The sequence below is a fragment of the Heterocephalus glaber genome, unplaced genomic scaffold (genome assembly GCF_053883595.1).
Source record: "Heterocephalus glaber isolate CG9 unplaced genomic scaffold, H.glaber_assembly_v1.0 deba00001543, whole genome shotgun sequence".
NCBI lineage: Eukaryota > Metazoa > Chordata > Mammalia > Rodentia > Bathyergidae > Heterocephalus > Heterocephalus glaber.
In genome coordinates, this window is record NW_028258336.1 from 4,436,429 (window position 1) to 4,455,543 (window position 19,115).

The following is a 19,115-nucleotide window of genomic DNA, read 5'->3' on the forward strand; positions in this document are numbered from 1 at the left end:
TTCTTTCTTTGTCTTCCTTTCTTTCATTTTTTTTTTGCATGTGCATATGTAATTTTCTCAACACTACGTATTGAAGAGACTATCCTTTCTTCATTGTATATTCTTGGCATATTTGTTGAAAATTAATTATTTTATATATGTGAGGTTATTTCAGGGCTTTCTACTCTGTTCTATGCTCTATGTGGCAATTTTCATAAATTACCATTCTGATAACTACAGTTTTGTAGTATATGTAAAATCAGGAAATGTGATACCTCCAGCTTTATTCTTGTTCAATATTAGTGTGGCTATTCAAGATCTTTTGTGATTCTATGCAAAGTTTAGGATTGTTGCTTTAATATCTGTGGAAAATTCTATTGCATTTTTGCTAGAGATTGACTTAAATTTGTAGATTGGGGGAATATAGGCATTTTGACAACAGTGACTCTTGATCTTAATGCACACTATATCTTTCCATTTATTTGTGTTTCCTATAATTTCTTTAACCTATGTTTTATAGTTTTCAATATAAAAATTTTTCACCTCTTTAAATTCATTCTCAACTATTATGCTATTATAAATGGAATTATTTTATTAATTTCTTTTTTGAATAATTCATTGTTAGTATATAGAAACGCTACTAATTTTTTGTGTTAATTTTATATTCTGTATTTACTGAATTTGTCTAATGATTGTACTCATTTTTTTGGTGGAGTCTTCAGGATTTTCTATATATGTATGATTGGAAAACCACAAACAATTTTACTTCTACTTTTGAAATTTGGATGTTTTTATTTTTTTTACTTGCCTAATTGCTCTGGCTAGGCCTTCCAATACTATGTTGAATAGAAGTGGTAAGAATAGGCATCCTTGTCCTGTTCTTGATCTTAGAAAAAAAGTATTTCAGTTTACCCCATTGTGTATTATGTTTGCTCTGGAATTATTATATATGCCCTTTATTGTATTGAAGTACATATCTTCTATACCTAATTTGTTGAGAATTTTTATAATGAAAGGTTGTTAAATTTTGTCAGAAACTTTTTTCTGCATATATTAAGATAATTATTTGGGTTCTGTCCTTTGTTTTGTTAATATGGTGCAGTGAATATATTGATTTGTATATGTTGGACTATCCTTTCAACTCTGGGTAAATCCTACTTATTATGGTGGTCAGCAAAGTTGCTGCATATTCTTAATTTGTTAAGACTTGTTTTGTGACCTAACGTGTTATGTAGGCTGGAGAATGTTGTGGATGTGCTTAAGAAAATTGATGCTTTTTGATGCTGTTAGATGGAATGTTCTTTATGTGTATTAGGTCCATTTGGCCTACAGTATAGTTAAACTCCAGTGTTTCCTTATTGATTTTTTTGTCTGCATGATCTAGCCATTGTTGAAACTGGAATATTGAAGTCCCCTACTATTACAGTGCTGTCTATTTCTCCCATCAGATCTGTTAATAATTTGCTCCAATATTGAGTGCACATATATTTACAATTTTAAATTGCAATAAATTTTCATTACTATCATTTAATAATTACCTTCTGTATTTATTTTTGGTCTTTAACTTAAAGTCTGTTTTGTTTAATAAAAATGTAGCTCCTGCTGCTCTCTTAGTTTTCTTTTACATGGAGTAACTTTTTTGATCCCTTCACTTTCAATTTTTCTGTGTTCTTAAATCTGAAATGGGTCACCTATAAGATGACATTAGAGAATTGGGCATTATTTAATCCATTTGGCTGTTTTGATTGCACAGTGTAATGTGTTTAGTAAATATTGCTAGGTAAGGACTTACTATTGCTATTTTGTCATTTGTTTTTTACTGTTTTGTAGATTCTTTTGTTCTTTTTTTCCCTCTCTTGATATTTTTTGTGGCTTAATGATTTTCTGCACTCATATGCTTTGATTTCTTTCTGTTTATCTTTTGTGTGTCTATTAAGGTTTTTGTCTTGTAGTTACCATGAGGCTTACGTGAGATATCTTAGTTACAGCAGTTATTTTAAGCTCACAATAACTTAAAAGCGATCACATACAAAAATTCTACACTCTTACTCTTATGTTTTATGTCCCTTTTTGTAACTGTTTATTGTGTCTTCACTAACAAAAATCACAACTTTTGTAATAGTATTTTAATATTTTTGTCTTTTAGCCAGAATTATACATGATTTAAATAGTGCCATGGCATTAAAACTAATCTGATTTTTAGTATATATGTAACTTTACCATCAAATTTTATACTTTCATATATTTTTACATTACTAATTAGCATCCTTTCATTTCAGCTTGAAGAACTCCCTTTAGCATTTCTTGTATGGCAGGTCTAGTGGTGATGAACTCCCTCAGCTTTTATTGTCTGGGAAAGTCTTAATCTCTCCTTCATTTCTGAAGGACAGCTTTGTCAGGTAAAGTATCCTTGGTTGGCAGTTTTTTTTTTTCTGTCAGTGCTTTGAATCTATCATCTAGCTTTCTTGGCCTGCAAGGTTTCTATAAAGAAATCTGTGGGTATACCACGGGATTCCCTTGTATGTAATCAACCTTTGTTTTCTTGCTGCTTGCAAAATTCTTTCTTTGATTTTTGATAGTTTGATTATTATATAGTTTTGTGAAGTCTTCTTTGGATTGAACCTTACTAGAGAACTTTGAGCTTCATATATATGCATATCCATCTTTCTCAGATTTTTAAGTTTTCAGCCATTATTTCTTTGAATAAATTTTTCCCTCTTTTTTTCTCTGTTCTCCTTTCAATATTCTCACAGTATGAATGGCATAGTTTTTTTTTATGATGTGAAATAAGAAAGTGTAGCCTTTCTTCATTTCTTGTCATTCTTTTTCTTTTCTTCCAAATGACCTCTTTTTGAGTTCACAGATTCTTTCTTCTACTTGACTGAGTCTTAGGTTGATACTTGCTGTTGCACTTTTCATTTTATTTATTGAATTCTTCATATCCACAATTTATGTTTTGTCTGTGTGTACTAATTATATCTATGTCTTAATTAAATTTTTTATTTTCATCATGTATTCTTTTTCTGACTTCAATGAGCTATCCATTTGTGATCTCTTGTAGATCTCTTAAACATTCTGTTTGTTTGTTTGCTTGTTTGTTTGTTTTGGCTGCTATGGATTGAACTCAGAGCCTCATACACACTAAATTAATGCTTTATGACTGAGTCAAATTATTTTTAATTCTTTTGTTAGGCCATTTGTAGATCTCCATCTTTTTTGTGCTGGTTACCAAAGTACTATTTTATTACTTTGCTTGTTATCATGTTTTCTTGTTATTTGAAGTCTTATGTTGCTGTAATCATATTTGAAGATAGTGTGTAACAGTGGTGGTAAACATATGATATGAATGGTGCAGCAAGCACAAAGAGGCCTCTCTGCGGGCATGCGAGCCCAAGTCCCTCCAGCAGCCAAGCACCGGATAACAGTTGTTTTTTCTAAACTGAAACCTCAGTACTCAGGTTTAATTGAAGTTTGGGCAGTTTGAGATAAATAGGTGGGTTTAAGGTTGCAGTTTGGGCACTCATTTTCTAAAAGGTTCACCACCACTAGTACTTGCTTGAAGAAATAACATCTTCACCAAATAGCTTCACCTGGAGAAATACATCTTCACCAAATAGCTCAGCTAAGGATTCTGAGCTCTGTCATAGCTTGACTGTAGGGGTACCTACTCCACAATTTTTTTCTTCTTGAATAAAGTATTAATATTGTATGTCCTCTGTAGACCCCACAAAGCCACCACAGATGCTGGGAGTTTCCTTTTTGTTTCCCTTAGGGTGATGTCCTAAAATGCTTAAGTTGTGTGCTTTCTTCCAGTCCTGGAAAATTGACCCAGATGGTGTTAAGCTTATATTTCTTGGCCATGGGATCATGCTTAGGCTGCTGGTCTTGAGGAATGAGAAGTAGACATGCAGAGTTTTGGGGGTGCCTATGGGCCACTTATGAGAGATTCCACAGGCAAAACATCCCAAGTGGCTCATGGATAGGCTTCCTGAATTAGTTAACAGAGTGGTTAATTGGGTTTGTGGCCTATTGTGTCTGCTCCCAGCCTTTCCTAAACACTTAAGCCATGCCTGACACCTCAGTATTCTGAGTGGGATAAGAAAGAAACAGGCCTCTTGGACAGTGTCCCAAATAACTAGGAGAGCCTTCTGTTCACTCTCTTCTCTATTACCTCAATCTTTGCTGTAGGATAAATTGTGGGCTGAAGAGGGTCCCTCTTCTCACTGAGCTATGCTGCTTTGAGGGAGATGTGGTGCAGGTAATTGAAGATGTTCTTAAACCTCTTCAATGCATGTTTTCTCAGATTTTTTGTTCCAGTGGTGTACTGGAACTTCTACACTGGGTTCTCAGACTCCCACAAAGGTACTCTTATTTGTGGGTAGTTTTTAGAATCAATGCTTCTGCAGAATGAATGCCAAATGTCACTCCAGTAGTACTTCTTCTGAAAGCTCATTATAGCAAGAAAAGCTGAACATACTATATCTTCACCAGTAAACAAAGTTTATTCCTATTTTCATGACATAGCATAGTGAGCTAAGGAATACAACTAGAGGATTTTTATGTCCTTCCTATGAAATATTACCTTACATAATTAATGTTAAAATTGAGTAAGCAAAAGTCAGGTTCTCTTTTCAAAGCCTAACACATAAAATGCTACATTAAATTCCAAAGTATTATAATAAAAATAAGAAAAGAACTATATTGAATAGTCATAAAAAATCATTATTTTTGTGTTCAGTATAGGAAAATGTATCATTAACCTAATCTTAAAATTAGCATCATCATTTATATAGAAACTGATTGAAAATAGAAGAAAACATGGACTCAAGCCAGAGGTTGTAAACTGAGGATAGGGATCAGTTTTGCTAGCATTTAAAAACCAGAAGAATTTACATTGAAAAGAATCTAGGCTCTCATCTTCTCTTGAAAAAAAACCAATGTGTAGTAACACTGGGACATCTTTTTGCATGTCAATTTAACTATAGCAGTGATGTCCTTTAGTGGGATGTGTTCTTGCTAATTTATCCTTGACTGCACCTCTCAGGCTGCTTTCTTTTACATTCTTCATCTTGCAGAAACCTGGTTTTAAACCTAGTTTTAAGAACTTCACAGAGACATAGCATGTGATTTCATTTATCTGTTTTACTTTATTAGAGGTAGTCCTGTTTATTTCAAGAGAAATTTTGTCAACCTAACAAGAATAAGCCTGAAGTGTTTTAAACTTCATGAAAGAAAAGTTTTAAAGAAAATACTTGTTATAATTTTAATAAATAATTACATATTTATATATGATAGCTTTTTAATGTACTTATTTCATTAAAATAAATCCACATTTATTTCTACTTTCCCAATATACTATTAAATCATAGTCTGTACTCTGGTTTTTAAATTGTTATTATTGTTACCTGTTTTTCATTTCAAACTTAATAAATTCAAATTTCTATGATAAAATAAAAATGCTCTAGTTATTATATACATTTATCCACAAAATAACACTAGATATTATCTAATTATTAATACGTTTCAACTTTTATTTATTTCACAAGAATTTTTGAAATTTATTACTATAATTAATTTTATCTTCAATGTGCTAATCTCCTAAGAATTTATCTGCATGTAATGCCAAGATAATGGAATATATGTTTTAAACAGATAGACCTTTAGATTTATTTTACAACTATCCAGTCCCAGCTTAATGTTTTTATATTATCTTCAGTAGAATATGTAACAAAATTCTTGCTATAGAAGTTATTGTGTCAAGCCTCCTTAAACTTTATTTTCTTAGTTAACTTTTAAAAATGATTTTCTTCTATCTAGCATGATTCCTTTTGACCTAAAGTATATTACACATATAAAGAGAAGCACTTGAAAATTTTAAGCCTAAAATTGCAGGACAGTCTTCCTTTAACTTAAATGAACAGTGAAAATAAATATGAAATTTTTGAAAAAAAAAAGAAGGAAACCACAGGTCTGGGTGTATAATCAGAGAATGGTATCTATATTAATTATAAATTGGCTTTGTATCATAAAGAATCCACTGTTCATTAGGAGAACCACTACATTTTTTTCTCTTCTACTTTATTTTTTCAGGTGGAGTAAAACCTTGTGCATTAAACTGCTTGGCTGAAGGTTACAATTTCTACACTGAACGTGCCCCTGCTGTGATTGATGGGACCCAGTGCAATGCTGATTCACTGGATATCTGTATCAATGGAGAATGCAAGGTTGCACACATTATAGTTCTCTTTGATGGGATTTTTTTGAGACCTTGGTCTTTTTCTCCGATAGTAGCTCCTATTCAATTCTATGTTTAGTTTTTTAAAAAGAGGACCACATTTTAGAAAAAATTCAATTTCCAGTAAAGAATGACTTTATGTGTAGTTAAATGACCCATTCTACTCATTCACCATGCAAATGTGATTTGTCCCAGAATTTGATTTCTGTTTTATAGCCATTGCCAGTTCTGAAAATATTCTGGACTTCCATTCCTATTACTTTCTTCTGTTTACAAACAAAATCATAAAAAAGAGAGGAACAAGGATTCAGGTCTTATTCACATGACAACTATACGTTCTCATTGGAATAATTTATATATTTCATAGCATAATTTTTCTTGAAATAGCTATGCTCTTCCTATTTTATGTCTTTTTGAAGTATTTATAATGGTTTTCTTTATGGAGTTACTCTTTATCTTATTAAAGCATTTACTTTAGAGAATTAGTCAGATTATTTAGACATTATAGGAGCAAATACATACTATTTTCTTAAACCTATGTGAATATTATGAGGAAAGCCACAAAAACCACTGTTCTCATAACTTTTTTGGTTTTTGTTATGCTTTAGAAAGAAGCATATAATTAAGTGGTACAAACTGAAAAAGAAAAGATACAAGCACTGTTTATTTGCGTAGTCTCATCATTTCTTGGAAAAGTTCCTTTCCTGCTTACTTGGCTGCAAAATACCTGATAATCTAGTTCAGGTGTGTGTGTGTGTGTGTGTGTGTGTGTGTGTGTGTGTACAAGAATATTTTATTTCCTTGAAGAAAAAGTTATCTTTTGACAGTATTTTATTTTTCAGGTAGCAAAGATCTAAATATAGGGTTGTTGGATTTTTTTCCCCAGTACCGGGGATCGAACTCAGGACCTTGCACTTGCCAGGCAGGCACAGTGCCACTGAATTATGTGGCCATCAGTAGCCACATTATGTGGCTATCAATGGCTAAAGATCACATGTACAGGGCTGGTGGGATGTAGCTCAGTGGCGCAGCACCTGCCTGGCAAGTGTGAGGCCCTAAGTTTGATTCTTGCTACCAAAAAAGAAAAGTGGAAAAAAAAAAGATCAAATGTACAAATTGAGGCACCAAAATAAGTACATATATATACTATAATTATATATATAATATACTATATTAGTATATATATACTAAAAGAACTATTATTTTATAATTAAGAGCAAAATTAAAATGTAAAATTTTAACTTAATTGCGTGTCTGCATCTCTTTTTTGTTTATAGCAATTTTTTTCAGCTAGTGGAAGCCAGTATTTATTTTTAATGACTTACACAGGTGTGGATTTCACACTTAATCTTTAACACTAACAATTGAATATTCAAAAAGAGACAAAGGGCAAATCATAATGCTCAGTCAAAATTCTTGTTATATCTTGTAGAAGACAATAGTTATTTTTTTAGTTCTTGAATTTCTTCATTGAGGATATAAGTAAGAACCTGTTGCTAACAAATTATAATATTTTAAGAATTAGAGCATGATATACAAGTTAAGGAGAGGGCTAGGTTAGAAATATATACATACATGTATGTTCTTAGGGAATCAAAATTGTTTAGATATAGGCGTTGAGAAATGTCAGCTTGGACTTACTAGAGAGTGAAGGTAAATGGGCCAGTATTTCCCATTTTTATTTCCTTTACTGGAAAAACAAGGAAATAAGTAAATTATGTGTTTTTGATTAGTTATAGTCCAAGAGTTTCTCTTTTGACACCCTGAATATTCTCTATTTCAGCATGTAGGTTGTGATAACATTTTGGGATCTGATGCAAGGGAAGATAGATGTAGAGTCTGTGGAGGAGATGGAAGCACATGTGATGCTATTGAGGGATTCTTCAATGATTCATTGCCAAGAGGAGGTGAGTGTGTAGAAAGAATTCTTCCTCCAGAAGAGCCAAAACACATGATTTTTTCTTCCTTTCTTAGTCTTAAAAATGTTTATTTGGGTAGACAATATTTTTTCCAAGTTGTTTTCAGTCATTTAAGTATTTTGTATGTCTTCATTAAGATATTTAAAAAATTTTTATTCTCTGTCAATTTGACTTTAGCCGTATTTCTTTTCCTCCCAGTCCTGAAGATCCAACCCAGGGTTTTGCTTATCTTGGACAAGTCCTTACCACTGAGCTGTACTCCAGCTCTACATTTTTTTATTTTAGACTTTATTTGGTTCGTCTGTCTGTCTAATAGGGTCTCACAGTGTTGCCCAGGCTGACCTGGAACTTCTGGCAAAAGTGATCCTGCCTCAGCCTCCTGAGTATTGGGATTGTATAGTCATATACCACCCAGCTTTCCATGTTTCTTTAAATTGTGAATACCCTCAGAGCATTGATGTGAGGGTCATGTGTTGAAAAGTAGAAGAAAACCAATAATATGTATGTTGAAGCTTTAAAAATATCTTGAGATAACTTTAGAGAAAAATAAATACTTTTTCTCTAAAATGTATTCATGAACCCAAAGGGTATTTTACCCCAATTTTATAATTTATAAAGTACAAAGTCAAAGAAGGAATGGAAAAGTTAAAGAAACTGTTATTTAAAAAATGTTTTCCAAACATTTTCTGGGTGAGGCTATTTATTACTGACTGACTTGTGTTCCAGGATACATGGAAGTGGTACAGATACCAAGAGGCTCTGTTCACATTGAAGTCAGAGAAGTTGCCATGTCAAAGAACTATATTGGTAAGTTGTATTACTAGTTATGGAGTAAAGTACATACTGTTTTGAGACAGAATACTTCCATGGTAAAATAAAAAATTTTCCAAGTTTTATAGGACTACATGCAAATTGCTAAGCAGGAAAGTTATTAGTTTATAGCTTACTGTTCAATAAATCATTTATTTAGTTATAAATTACATATAATAAAATGCATCCATTACAAGTGTTTAATTTACAAGGTATAACAACCATAGATAGATAGATAGATAGATAGATAGATAGATAGATAGATAGAGCAAGCCAAAAAATATATACACACTCCAGGAAAAGAAAAATATATGATACTTTTTCAAAGATGGTGTTACCCTCAGGTGGGGGACCCTAAAAGATGTTGCATACATTGCAGAAAACCCACAACATTGCCAGCCCTTAGAGAAGAAATTGAAAATGCTTGTGGGACAACCTCAGTGGACCAAAGTTATCCAAGCAACAGTTCACTGTAGTAATAAATGTCTAGAAGCTAATGGCCACCACTTTGAGAACCTCTTGTAATTGTAGAGGCCAAAGGTAACTTGTATTAATTTCATGATGTCTCAATAAATTTAGTATTAAAATATTTATATAAGTTTTTCTTTTCCTGAAGTATGTATACATTTTTTGGTGGACACACTCTCAGATAGATAGATAGATAGATAGATATTGGTTCACAAATTCAATTTTCTCCACAATTCTACATATATATATATATATATATATATATCCACAATGCTGATAGGAATGTGGACATTTTAAAGGCCAAGCTTAGGAGACTTCAGGTGGGAACAAAGATTCCATTGGCAGTTGGACTGGAGGCCATGAGTTTTATGCTCTGGTGGAAATATATCTACATGTTGCCAGTGTCCTGAGACTTTGCAAGAGACTGAGATTAATTGATTTGGCAGATGTAATTTCAAAGCAGCCCAACATACAGGCTGTGGCATGAGTACTGCTGGCTGCTTTTAGCTAGATTTATAGTGAGAATTAGTGGCACAAAGTGAAGCATAAAAATTCAAAAAGCTTGCCAGGCATAGTGCTGCACTCCTCTAAACCCAGCACTTGAGAGGCAGAGGCAGGAAGATGATTGCAAGTTTGAGCCAAGCCTGGGCTACTTAGTCAGTTTAAGACCAGCCTGGATTACAAAGCAAGATCTTGTCTCAAAAATTTTTTTTGAAAAACTTAAATTTTAATTCCAAAGAAGCCTTGTGTAAAATTAGAGCCAAATAGGTTTGATTGCTAAAGAAATTGATACCATTGGAAAGAAACAAAGTACTTTTTACAGAGAGAAGAAGAAAGATGCATTAAGGGAATCTCAGAATCAACAAGACACCACCCATGTCAAGCTCAAGATTGCAAAATATAGACCTTTTATTTGAAAAGAGAGTGTCTGGGATGCCTGATCTTCAGTGGACTCCTAGGGAGTTGATTCCTTGGGATTCATTTCACTGTATTGAGCCACCTGGGCACTCAGAAGCCACTGCATCCATGGTCTAAGGGGGCCCAGATACCTTGGTATGGAAGCCAACCTTGGTATCATTCACATTGTGATGGTTTTACTGGCATGCAGAAAATAAGAGTTGTAGAGTTAGAAAGATTTTTCACCCCAATTTCAAAGAAAGGCCCAAGAGGCCAGGTAAAGAACCCCTGAGAGGGTACTTTGTGGAGCTGTGGGAATGAAGCTGTAGATGCAGTGGAGACCCCAGGAAGTTGGAGATGTCAGGAATGTGGAATGTCTGCTGAGGAAAGATGCAAGCTGTCACCCTATGAGAGAGCACTTGTAGGTTGCAACCTATAAGGCCATAGTCGTGGAGCCACTGAAGGCTTTTGGAACTCACATTTCACCACCATAAACCTTGAGTGCCAGATATGAAACTACAGGACTTAATGTTTACCGTCCTGGGTTTTAGTCTTCCTTTGGTCCAATTCTTTTCTCTCCACCTATTTCCCACTTTTGAAATGGGACTGTTTACCCTGTGCCATTGTACCTTGGGATTATGTAACTTATTTTTGATTTTTTTCCAAAGTGGGTAAATCATTTTATATTCCTACCAGTAATGTAGAAAAATTTCAGTTGTTTTACATCCTTATCAATACTTAATATTATAACTCTTTAATTATACCCATTTCAGTATCTTTTTTCATGAAGAATATAAAATATTTTCTCTATTTTTAAATTTTTGAGTTAGTCCTTTATATAGTCTGTATACAAGTCTTTGTCCCATATATGTTTCATATGTATTTTCTCCTAGTTTGTTGTTTGCTTATTTGTTTTTAGGTGATGTCTTTCTTAATTTTGAAGAAATTCAGTTTATTAAACATTTACAATTTGTGCTTTCATGTTCTAACTTGGAAATTTTGCCTATTCCAAGCTTGCAAACATTGTCTTCAAAGTTCCTTCAAGAGATTATAATTTTAAGGGACAGGGATGTGAGGGTCAGTGAGGCTTAGTGGTAGTATACATGCTTAGCATGTACAAGGCCCTAAGTTCAATCCCCGGCACCAAAAATAAATAAGTAATAGTTTTAGCTTTACATAAAATATGTGGCCCAGTTTGAGTTAATTTGTATGTAGCATATGAAGTAAAGGTTGAGCTTCCTTTTTATTTCCATATGGATATTCAATTGTTAGAGCATCATTCATTGAAAAGACTGCCATTTCTCCCTTTAAGTTACCTCAACTCCTTTGTTAGAGATCAACTGGATACATTTATATGGATCTATTTGTGTTCTCACCTATTAATCTGTTTCTGTCCTTAAACCAGAATTATACTGTGTTGAGTAATGCAGCTTTTAAGTGGGTTTTGAAATTCACAAACATTTACAAGACCCTCAAATTTTTCTTTTTAAAATTATTTTTTGCTTTTCTAGGTCATTTACATTTACATATACATTTTAGAATCCACTTATAAATTTCTACAAAAAGAGACTTTATAGAATGTATAGATCAGTGTCCTGTTTACTTTTCTCATTTCTAAGACAAAATACCCAATGCCCAAAGTTAAAGGAGGAAGGGTTTATTTTAACTCACAGTTTGTAGAGATTTCAGTTGATAGTTGGCTGACTCCAAGGCAAGGAGACATGGCAGAGGGCCATCACAAAGGAGAAACAGTCTATGGTAAACAGGAAGCAGTGACCCTACCTTCTTTCTGTCCCTTTATATGCCATCCAGGCTACAAGCCTATTGGTTGTTGCCACTCACACACAGGGCCACATCCAGAACTATGCTAAACCAATTAGTCCACTATTTATCCCATTAATCCCAGTATTATGATCTGGCCACCATTGAAAAGCTCCACTGATGAGCCCATGAAGCTTTAGGGGAACATCTAGATACAAGCCATAACAATCAGGCAGAGAAGTAACATTTGTTATAGAGAAATAACAGTTTTAAAGTATTGAGGTTTCCAGTTTATAAAAAATTATGCTAGGCAGGTTGGTGCATGCTTGTTATCCCAGCACTCTGAGACTAAGGAAAGAGGATTGCAGCCCTAGCCTGGGCAATTCAGGATCTTAGGGAACCCATGCTTCAAAAAATTTTTAAAAATGTAAAAGGCTGGGAGCATAGCTCAGTGGGAAGCCTTTGGGTTCAATTTCCAGTACTAGGAAAAAAATACTTACTTATGTGTTTATTTTTATTTTCTTTAGATTTTTTTTCATGATTGTTCCCTTTTCAGTGTATAGGTCTTACATATATGTTTTATTCAGTCTATCACTATTTACTACTTTTTGATACTATTGTAAACAACACTGGTATTTTAATTTCATTTTCCAATTTTTATTCTTATTACATAATAGTTCAATTGATTTCTTTTTACACTGTCCTCATGTTCTAAAATCTCATTACACCAACTACTTCTTAGAGTTATTTTGTAAATTCATGGATTTTCTGCATAGATTATCATGTCAACCTTGAGAAAAGATAATTTTACTTCCATATTTCCAATCTTTATCACTTTTATTTGTTGTTGTGTAATAGTGTTCAGGACCTTCATTGTAATGTCAAATAGAAGGGAGGAGACTAAACATCCTTTATTGTTACTGATCTTAAGGGAAAAGGATTCCTTTTTTCTTTAACCACTAAATGTAATGGTGTTAGCTAGATGATTTAGGCAAATGACACTTTATCAAGTTTTTTTCTATTTCTAATTTTCTGAAAGTTTTACTTATGAGTGGGTGTTGAAGTTTTCTGAATTTATTGATCTGATATGTGGGTTTTTTTCTTTCTCCTATTCCCTGTTAATGTATTGTAAATGCATTGATTGGTTTTGTTTGTTACGTCCATCTAGTATTCTTGGAATGCAAAAACAATGTTTTATGATGTATTATCATTCTTCCTCTATTTTCTGAAAGAATCTGGGTAAAATTTGTATTATTTAATGTCTATAGAATTTATTGCAATTTTCTTTTTCTCATTACTCATATCAATAAGGAATCTTCTTTTTTATCATTCTATTGAGGGGTTTATTAATTATATTGATCTTTTCAAAGAACAAGCTTATGGTTTAAATGATTTTCTTTATTGTTTGTTCATTTTCCATTACACTGATTTTCATTCCTCAGTTGGTTTCTATTTTTGTTCACTTGATGTTTAATTTGTTCTTATGTTTCTAGCTTCTCAAGTCAGAAACTGAGGTTATTGATATTGAAATATTTTTCTACTGTAAAGAGGAAGTTTTCATTATAAATTTACCTCTAAACCCTGCTTTAATTTCGTACATATTTTGATATGTTGTTTTCATTATCACTGTTTAAAATATTTTCTGTGTATCTTACCATATTATTTAATTTCCAAAAATATAATGGTTACTCACATATTTTTCTGTCATTGACTTCTATTTTGATTCTATTATACTCAGAAAACATACTTTGTATGATTTTAGATTTTGTTGTTTGTTAAGTTTTGCTTTATGGTCTCGCATGTACTTGAGATACTGAATTTGTTATTCTATGAATTTAGTCAGTTATATTGCATTGGTTAAATAGTTTTGCCTGAGTTGACTATACCTGCACCTATTTTCTGTCTTCTTGTTTAAACAGTTACTGAAAGAATCATGTCAAAGTCTTTAATTAGAATTGTGAATTTGTTTCTCTGTTAGTTTATAATTTTGCTTCATTTATTTTGAAACTTTGTTAAGTGTATGCACATTTAAGATTATAACATCTTGCTATATTGGGCATTTTATCATTATCAAATGTCCCCTTTTATTGCTGATAATATTCTTTGACCCAACTATTTTGTCTAATACTAATCTAGCCACCACAACTCTCCTCTAAGTGTTTGTATGGTAAATCTTTTTTCATCCATTTACTTCTCACATGTAGATACTTCTGTATTTAAATGTTTCCTGTAGCCAACATATAGTATGATCTTGATTTCTTACTGCATCTAACAATCTTTGCTTTTTTTTTTAACTTCAATCTCTAGTGGGGTGTGTGAAGGTGGTGCTGGCAAACTTATTCTATAAAGGACCAGACAAATGATTCAAGTTTGCATATATTCTCTGGCACAACTATTCAGTCCTGCTACTGTAGTGTGAAAGCAGCTGTAGATAACACAGACATGAATGGGTGTGACTGCATTTCAGTAAAACTTTATGTACAGAAATAGTTTGCTAACTCCTTGTTTGTAATGTTAAGATTCTTGGAACAGTTTAATTCCATTGCTCCTTTCCTTCCTTTGGGTTATACTTGAGTACCTTATACTACTTATCCATATGTTATAACCCTATAATACATTTTCATTGTTTTTGTTTCAAAGACTTGTTTATTGGGCTGGAGCTGTAGCTAAGAGGTTCTGGGTTTGATCCACAACAATAATAACAAAAGGTCAATTATCTCTTAAAATTTCTTTTTACATAAGAAAAATTATTTTATATTTACCATTATCTAGTATTTTTCTTTTCTTTGTATAGAATGTTTCCATTTAATGTAAATGTATGTATCTAAAGTTCTTTGATGGACTTTAATAGTTGTTTAAAAGTTATTCTTGCTAATTTAATATTTGTAATTTCCAAGCGTTTCTTTTGTTTAGTCATCTTTCTGGTTTGAGTCACATTTTCCTCTTTTGTTTTTCTTTTGCATTGAATGTTATAGATTGTATTTCTGTGTTGAGTCTGGATTTTGTTTTCTACCTTTAAAGAGTTTTAATTAACTTATTGATCAATTTGATTGTTTTGATGCTCTCTTTTGAGTTTTATTTGGTCCAGAATGGCTTTTATTCTGTAGCTTGCTTAGTCCTACTACAAAGGCATGATTTTTCTTAGGTGTCTAGAACGCCTTGGTGATTAAAATGCAATGGTTCTGCTTACAGTTTCCCAGTACATTCTGTTTGTTTGTTCATTTCTGTTTTGGTTTGTTTTGGGGTTTTGCTTGGCTGCATGGAATTTTATTACATGCACTTACTGATTAGCAATAGAATCCTTCTCCACTCTGGTTCTTTGATCTTACAAATTCCAGCTATCTCAGCCTTGCCAATTTCTTTCTTTCTCCCTTCCTTCCTTCCTTCATTCGTTCCTTCCTTCTCTTTCTTTCTTTCTTTCTTTCTTTCTTTCTTTCTTTCTTTCTTTCTTTCTTTCTTTCTTTCTTTCTTTCTTTCTCTTTCCTTCTTTCTTTCTCCCTCTCTCTCTCTCTCTCTCTTTCTTTTTTCTCTTTTTTTGCCTTGCCAATTTCTGATTTCTGCCTTCACAATTTAGTGAGACTGTTATGTTCTGCTTGGGTTCTCTGGCCCTACACTGACAGAAAGTGGCTGTAGGCACAAAGCTGAGATCATAGTGCACAGTCCTGCCCAGTGTCTAAGAGCAGATGCATAGATTTTATATTTTATATTTTATACTTGTTTATAGTGGAAGGGCAAATCCAGGACCAGTTATTTCAAAATGAAAATAAGTGAAAATTTTATTAATTTGAAGTTTGATCCTTTGAGACCGTTTTCATCTCTCCAGAAAGTCCTAGTGAGACACAAATGAGTTCTCATTTCCTTTAAAACATTATTACCTATCCCTTAAAGCTTTTTTTTTAAAAAAATAAGGAGTATATTTATAATGCATCTTCAGACAGAATTCCAGTATGGTCAAGCTATTTAAGAAGACTCCTTTATTTTTACTCCATAATTTAGGTTGTTTTTCTACTTCAGCAAGACTCCAAACTAAAATAAGATCAGCTTTTTCCCTTTAATAATTTTCTGTCCATGATGCCACTTCCTCCTTTGGTCAGTTGAATGCTTTGTAAATGCTTGCTGCTTTCCTAAATGACATTATGAAACCATTAATTAAGTTAGGATCTCTTTTTCCAATGATGAATGTCATTATATTGTATACCTAAAATGTACCAATGATTAGAATGAACAATCAATAATGTAAAATAGGAAGAAAAGGTCCAAAGGGGTAGGGGTAGTGGGAGGGGCAGGGGAAAGGAAAGAAGGGAAAGGAAAAATGATGAGAAATGGAAAAAATGGAAATAAAGTCTTTGTAAATAGGGAAGGGTGGAGGGCGTGAAGGGAGGGCTAGGAATGGGGAAAAAATAAGAACCAAGATGCATTATGTAAAGGTACAATTCCCAATGAGAAATGTAATTGTGTTGTATACATACAATGTACCAATAAAAGAATTTAATTAAAAAAAAAAGTTAGGATCTCTTCATTTAGTAGTTGAGAAAAGAAAAGTGAGAGACCAAATTGAAGATCTCAAAGCAGTTGATAGTTATTTTAATTTTTACTATTTCATATAAAACCTAAGTAATTTTGATGTTTTAAATGAGACAGGAAGCCACTGGAACAGTGTTGAAAAAAATTGTAAATTCAAGACCAAATAATCCTTAAGTTTGGTTGATATGTTCCTATCTCAAAAGGTTACTCAGATTTTTTTTGGCAAATAAATGAATCTTTACAACATATCTGAAGGTAAGAAAATGCAAATATATTTGCCAGGCAGATGAGATAAAGGGGATGAAAATGGTCTTAAGGACCAGAGGTAAAGAGAGAGTCAGAAACTCTTCAAACTATGATGCTTTCTTTTCTTTTCTGCAGCTTGTTCACCTGATCTGATAAATTAAATTTTTTAAAGTAAGCTAGCATACTAACAAAACATTAAATTAACATGTTTATTGCTGTCTTTATTATAGAAATTTTTGTATAGTAGTGCTAAACATCCTTCTTTGGCCACATATTGTTAACTTTAAAAAACATATATAGTATATATATATAGATATATACATATAGTATGTATACATATATATATATATAGTAGAGGTCTTCAAAATTTATACATGCATATCTTTTACTTTATGGATTTTTGGGGGGTGTTGGGAATTAAAACCAGGGTTTTGTATATGTTATGCAAGTGCTCTGTCACTGAACTACATCCCCAATTCCCCCCTTTTTAGTTTCTGAGTTTCTTATCATACTTAGAAAATCTTTTCATATCCTAATGTTGTGAGAAAAAAAATTCTACCATATTTTATTCTGACATATTATAATTTAACTATTTTTTACCTAAATATTTATCCATCTGGTGTTTATTCTTTATCTTTTTAAAAAATCTTTGTTTTTTTATGTGAAATTCACATTACAAAAAATTTAAAGTGAAGCATTAAAACTGAATAATTCAGTAACATTTTAGTACATTCCAAAACATTTTTATTAGCCCCCAAGGAAACCCCATATTGTTCATGCAGGTGTTCCCTGTTCCTCCTATCCCTCCTACCCTGGAAATCACCAATCTGCTTTCTGTCTCTGGATTTTTACACATTCTGGTTACTTCATATAAATGGAAGTATACAATATGTGGCCTTTTCTTTCTAGCCTCTTCTACTTAGCATATTTTTGAGGCTCATCACATTATAGCATGTATCAATATTTCATTCCTTTTAAGACTGAATAATATTCCATTGCTTGTATATACCATAATTTGTTCATCCATTCATCTATTGATGGATATTTGGGTTGTTTCCTTTTTTTCACTATTGGGAATAGTACTAATATAAACATGTATATGCAAGTATTTGAGTACTTGTATTTTTATTCTTTTGTTCATCTACCTAAGAGTGGAATTGTGGCATTTATTTTTACATAAAGAATGCAGTCTTCCACCAATTCCACCAAAGGCTAATCTTTTTGTCTTAGCCTTATTTCTTATTATATTTCCTTTACTAACTTCAGGTACTACCTTTGCCATATACTAAATTCTCATATGTACTTGAGTTTATTCTTTAAATCTATTTGGTTTCATTGTTCTGTCATTCTTTTTGGGGGGGGGGATGGGGGATCAAACTTGGGACCTTGCGCTTGCAAGGCAGGCGGCAGCACCACTGGGCTAAATCCCCGGCCAAAGTGCTTTTTGTTTGTAATATAGTTCACTGTATTGCATTTTCCATCAAACTGTGCTTTTCATTTTCACTTTTCTTTTTTGGTGCTGGGGATCAAACTTGGGCCCTTGCGCTTGCGCAGCAGGCTGTGAAACCACTGAGCTAAATCCCCAGTTATTCTGTCATTCTTTGTGCCAGTATCATAGACTGTCCCCAGCCTCATAGTTATTTAATTTCTGTTTGGTATTTGGAAAGGAAAGTCTCCTCCCCATCTCTGCCCCCACCCCCAGGTATTCTGTTTGTTGTGATTTTTCTTGCTAGTGCTACATTTATTTTTCCAGATAAACTTTTCATTCTTTTCTATCAGTGAAAAACAATACTTAAGTAATATCATCTTAACATTCACGTGAAAATTACTGTTTTAATTTGTATATAAGAAAATAGTCATGCATCATCTCTCTAAATGAGAATGGGTATTCATTATATATTTCAGGGCAATAATTAATGTGTTACAATTTAGTAAATGAAGCTTCACATTTTAAGGTGGATTTTGATTGTTTTCCAGCTTTAAAATCTGAAGGGGATGATTACTATATTAATGGTGCCTGGACTATTGATTGGCCTAGAAAGTTTGATGTTGCTGGGACAGCTTTTCACTACAAGAGACCAACGGATGAACCAGAATCCTTGGAAGCTCTAGGTCCCACCTCAGAAAATCTCATTGTAATGGTAAATGTATCTTTGTCATTTTATTTCTACTGTTTGTAATTCTGCCTTATGAGGTAAGAAGGGTTAATTAATTTCTCTGTTTTACTGGGGATGAAATGAAGGAAAATAAAAGTAAAATTATTTGCCCAACGTCAA

General features: G+C 32.8%; 1 protein-coding gene across 6 annotated transcripts in view; it reads left to right on the plus strand.

Moving 5' to 3' along the window:
• The window catches only part of Adamts6 (ADAM metallopeptidase with thrombospondin type 1 motif 6), a 295,156-nt gene that overhangs the window by 225,110 nt on the left and 50,931 nt on the right, over positions 1-19,115 (plus strand). For all 6 annotated transcript variants that reach the window (XR_015442349.1, XR_015442350.1, XM_087189555.1 and 3 more), the window contains 4 exons: positions 6,070-6,203; positions 7,998-8,121; positions 8,860-8,940; positions 18,817-18,980. Coding sequence is in view for 4 of the 6 variants with exons in the window: in XM_087189555.1 (XP_087045681.1) it covers positions 6,070-6,203; positions 7,998-8,121; positions 8,860-8,940; positions 18,817-18,980 (503 nt within the window). In the remaining 2 variants the exon portion in view is untranslated. The remainder of the gene's footprint in view (positions 1-6,069; positions 6,204-7,997; positions 8,122-8,859; positions 8,941-18,816; positions 18,981-19,115) is intronic.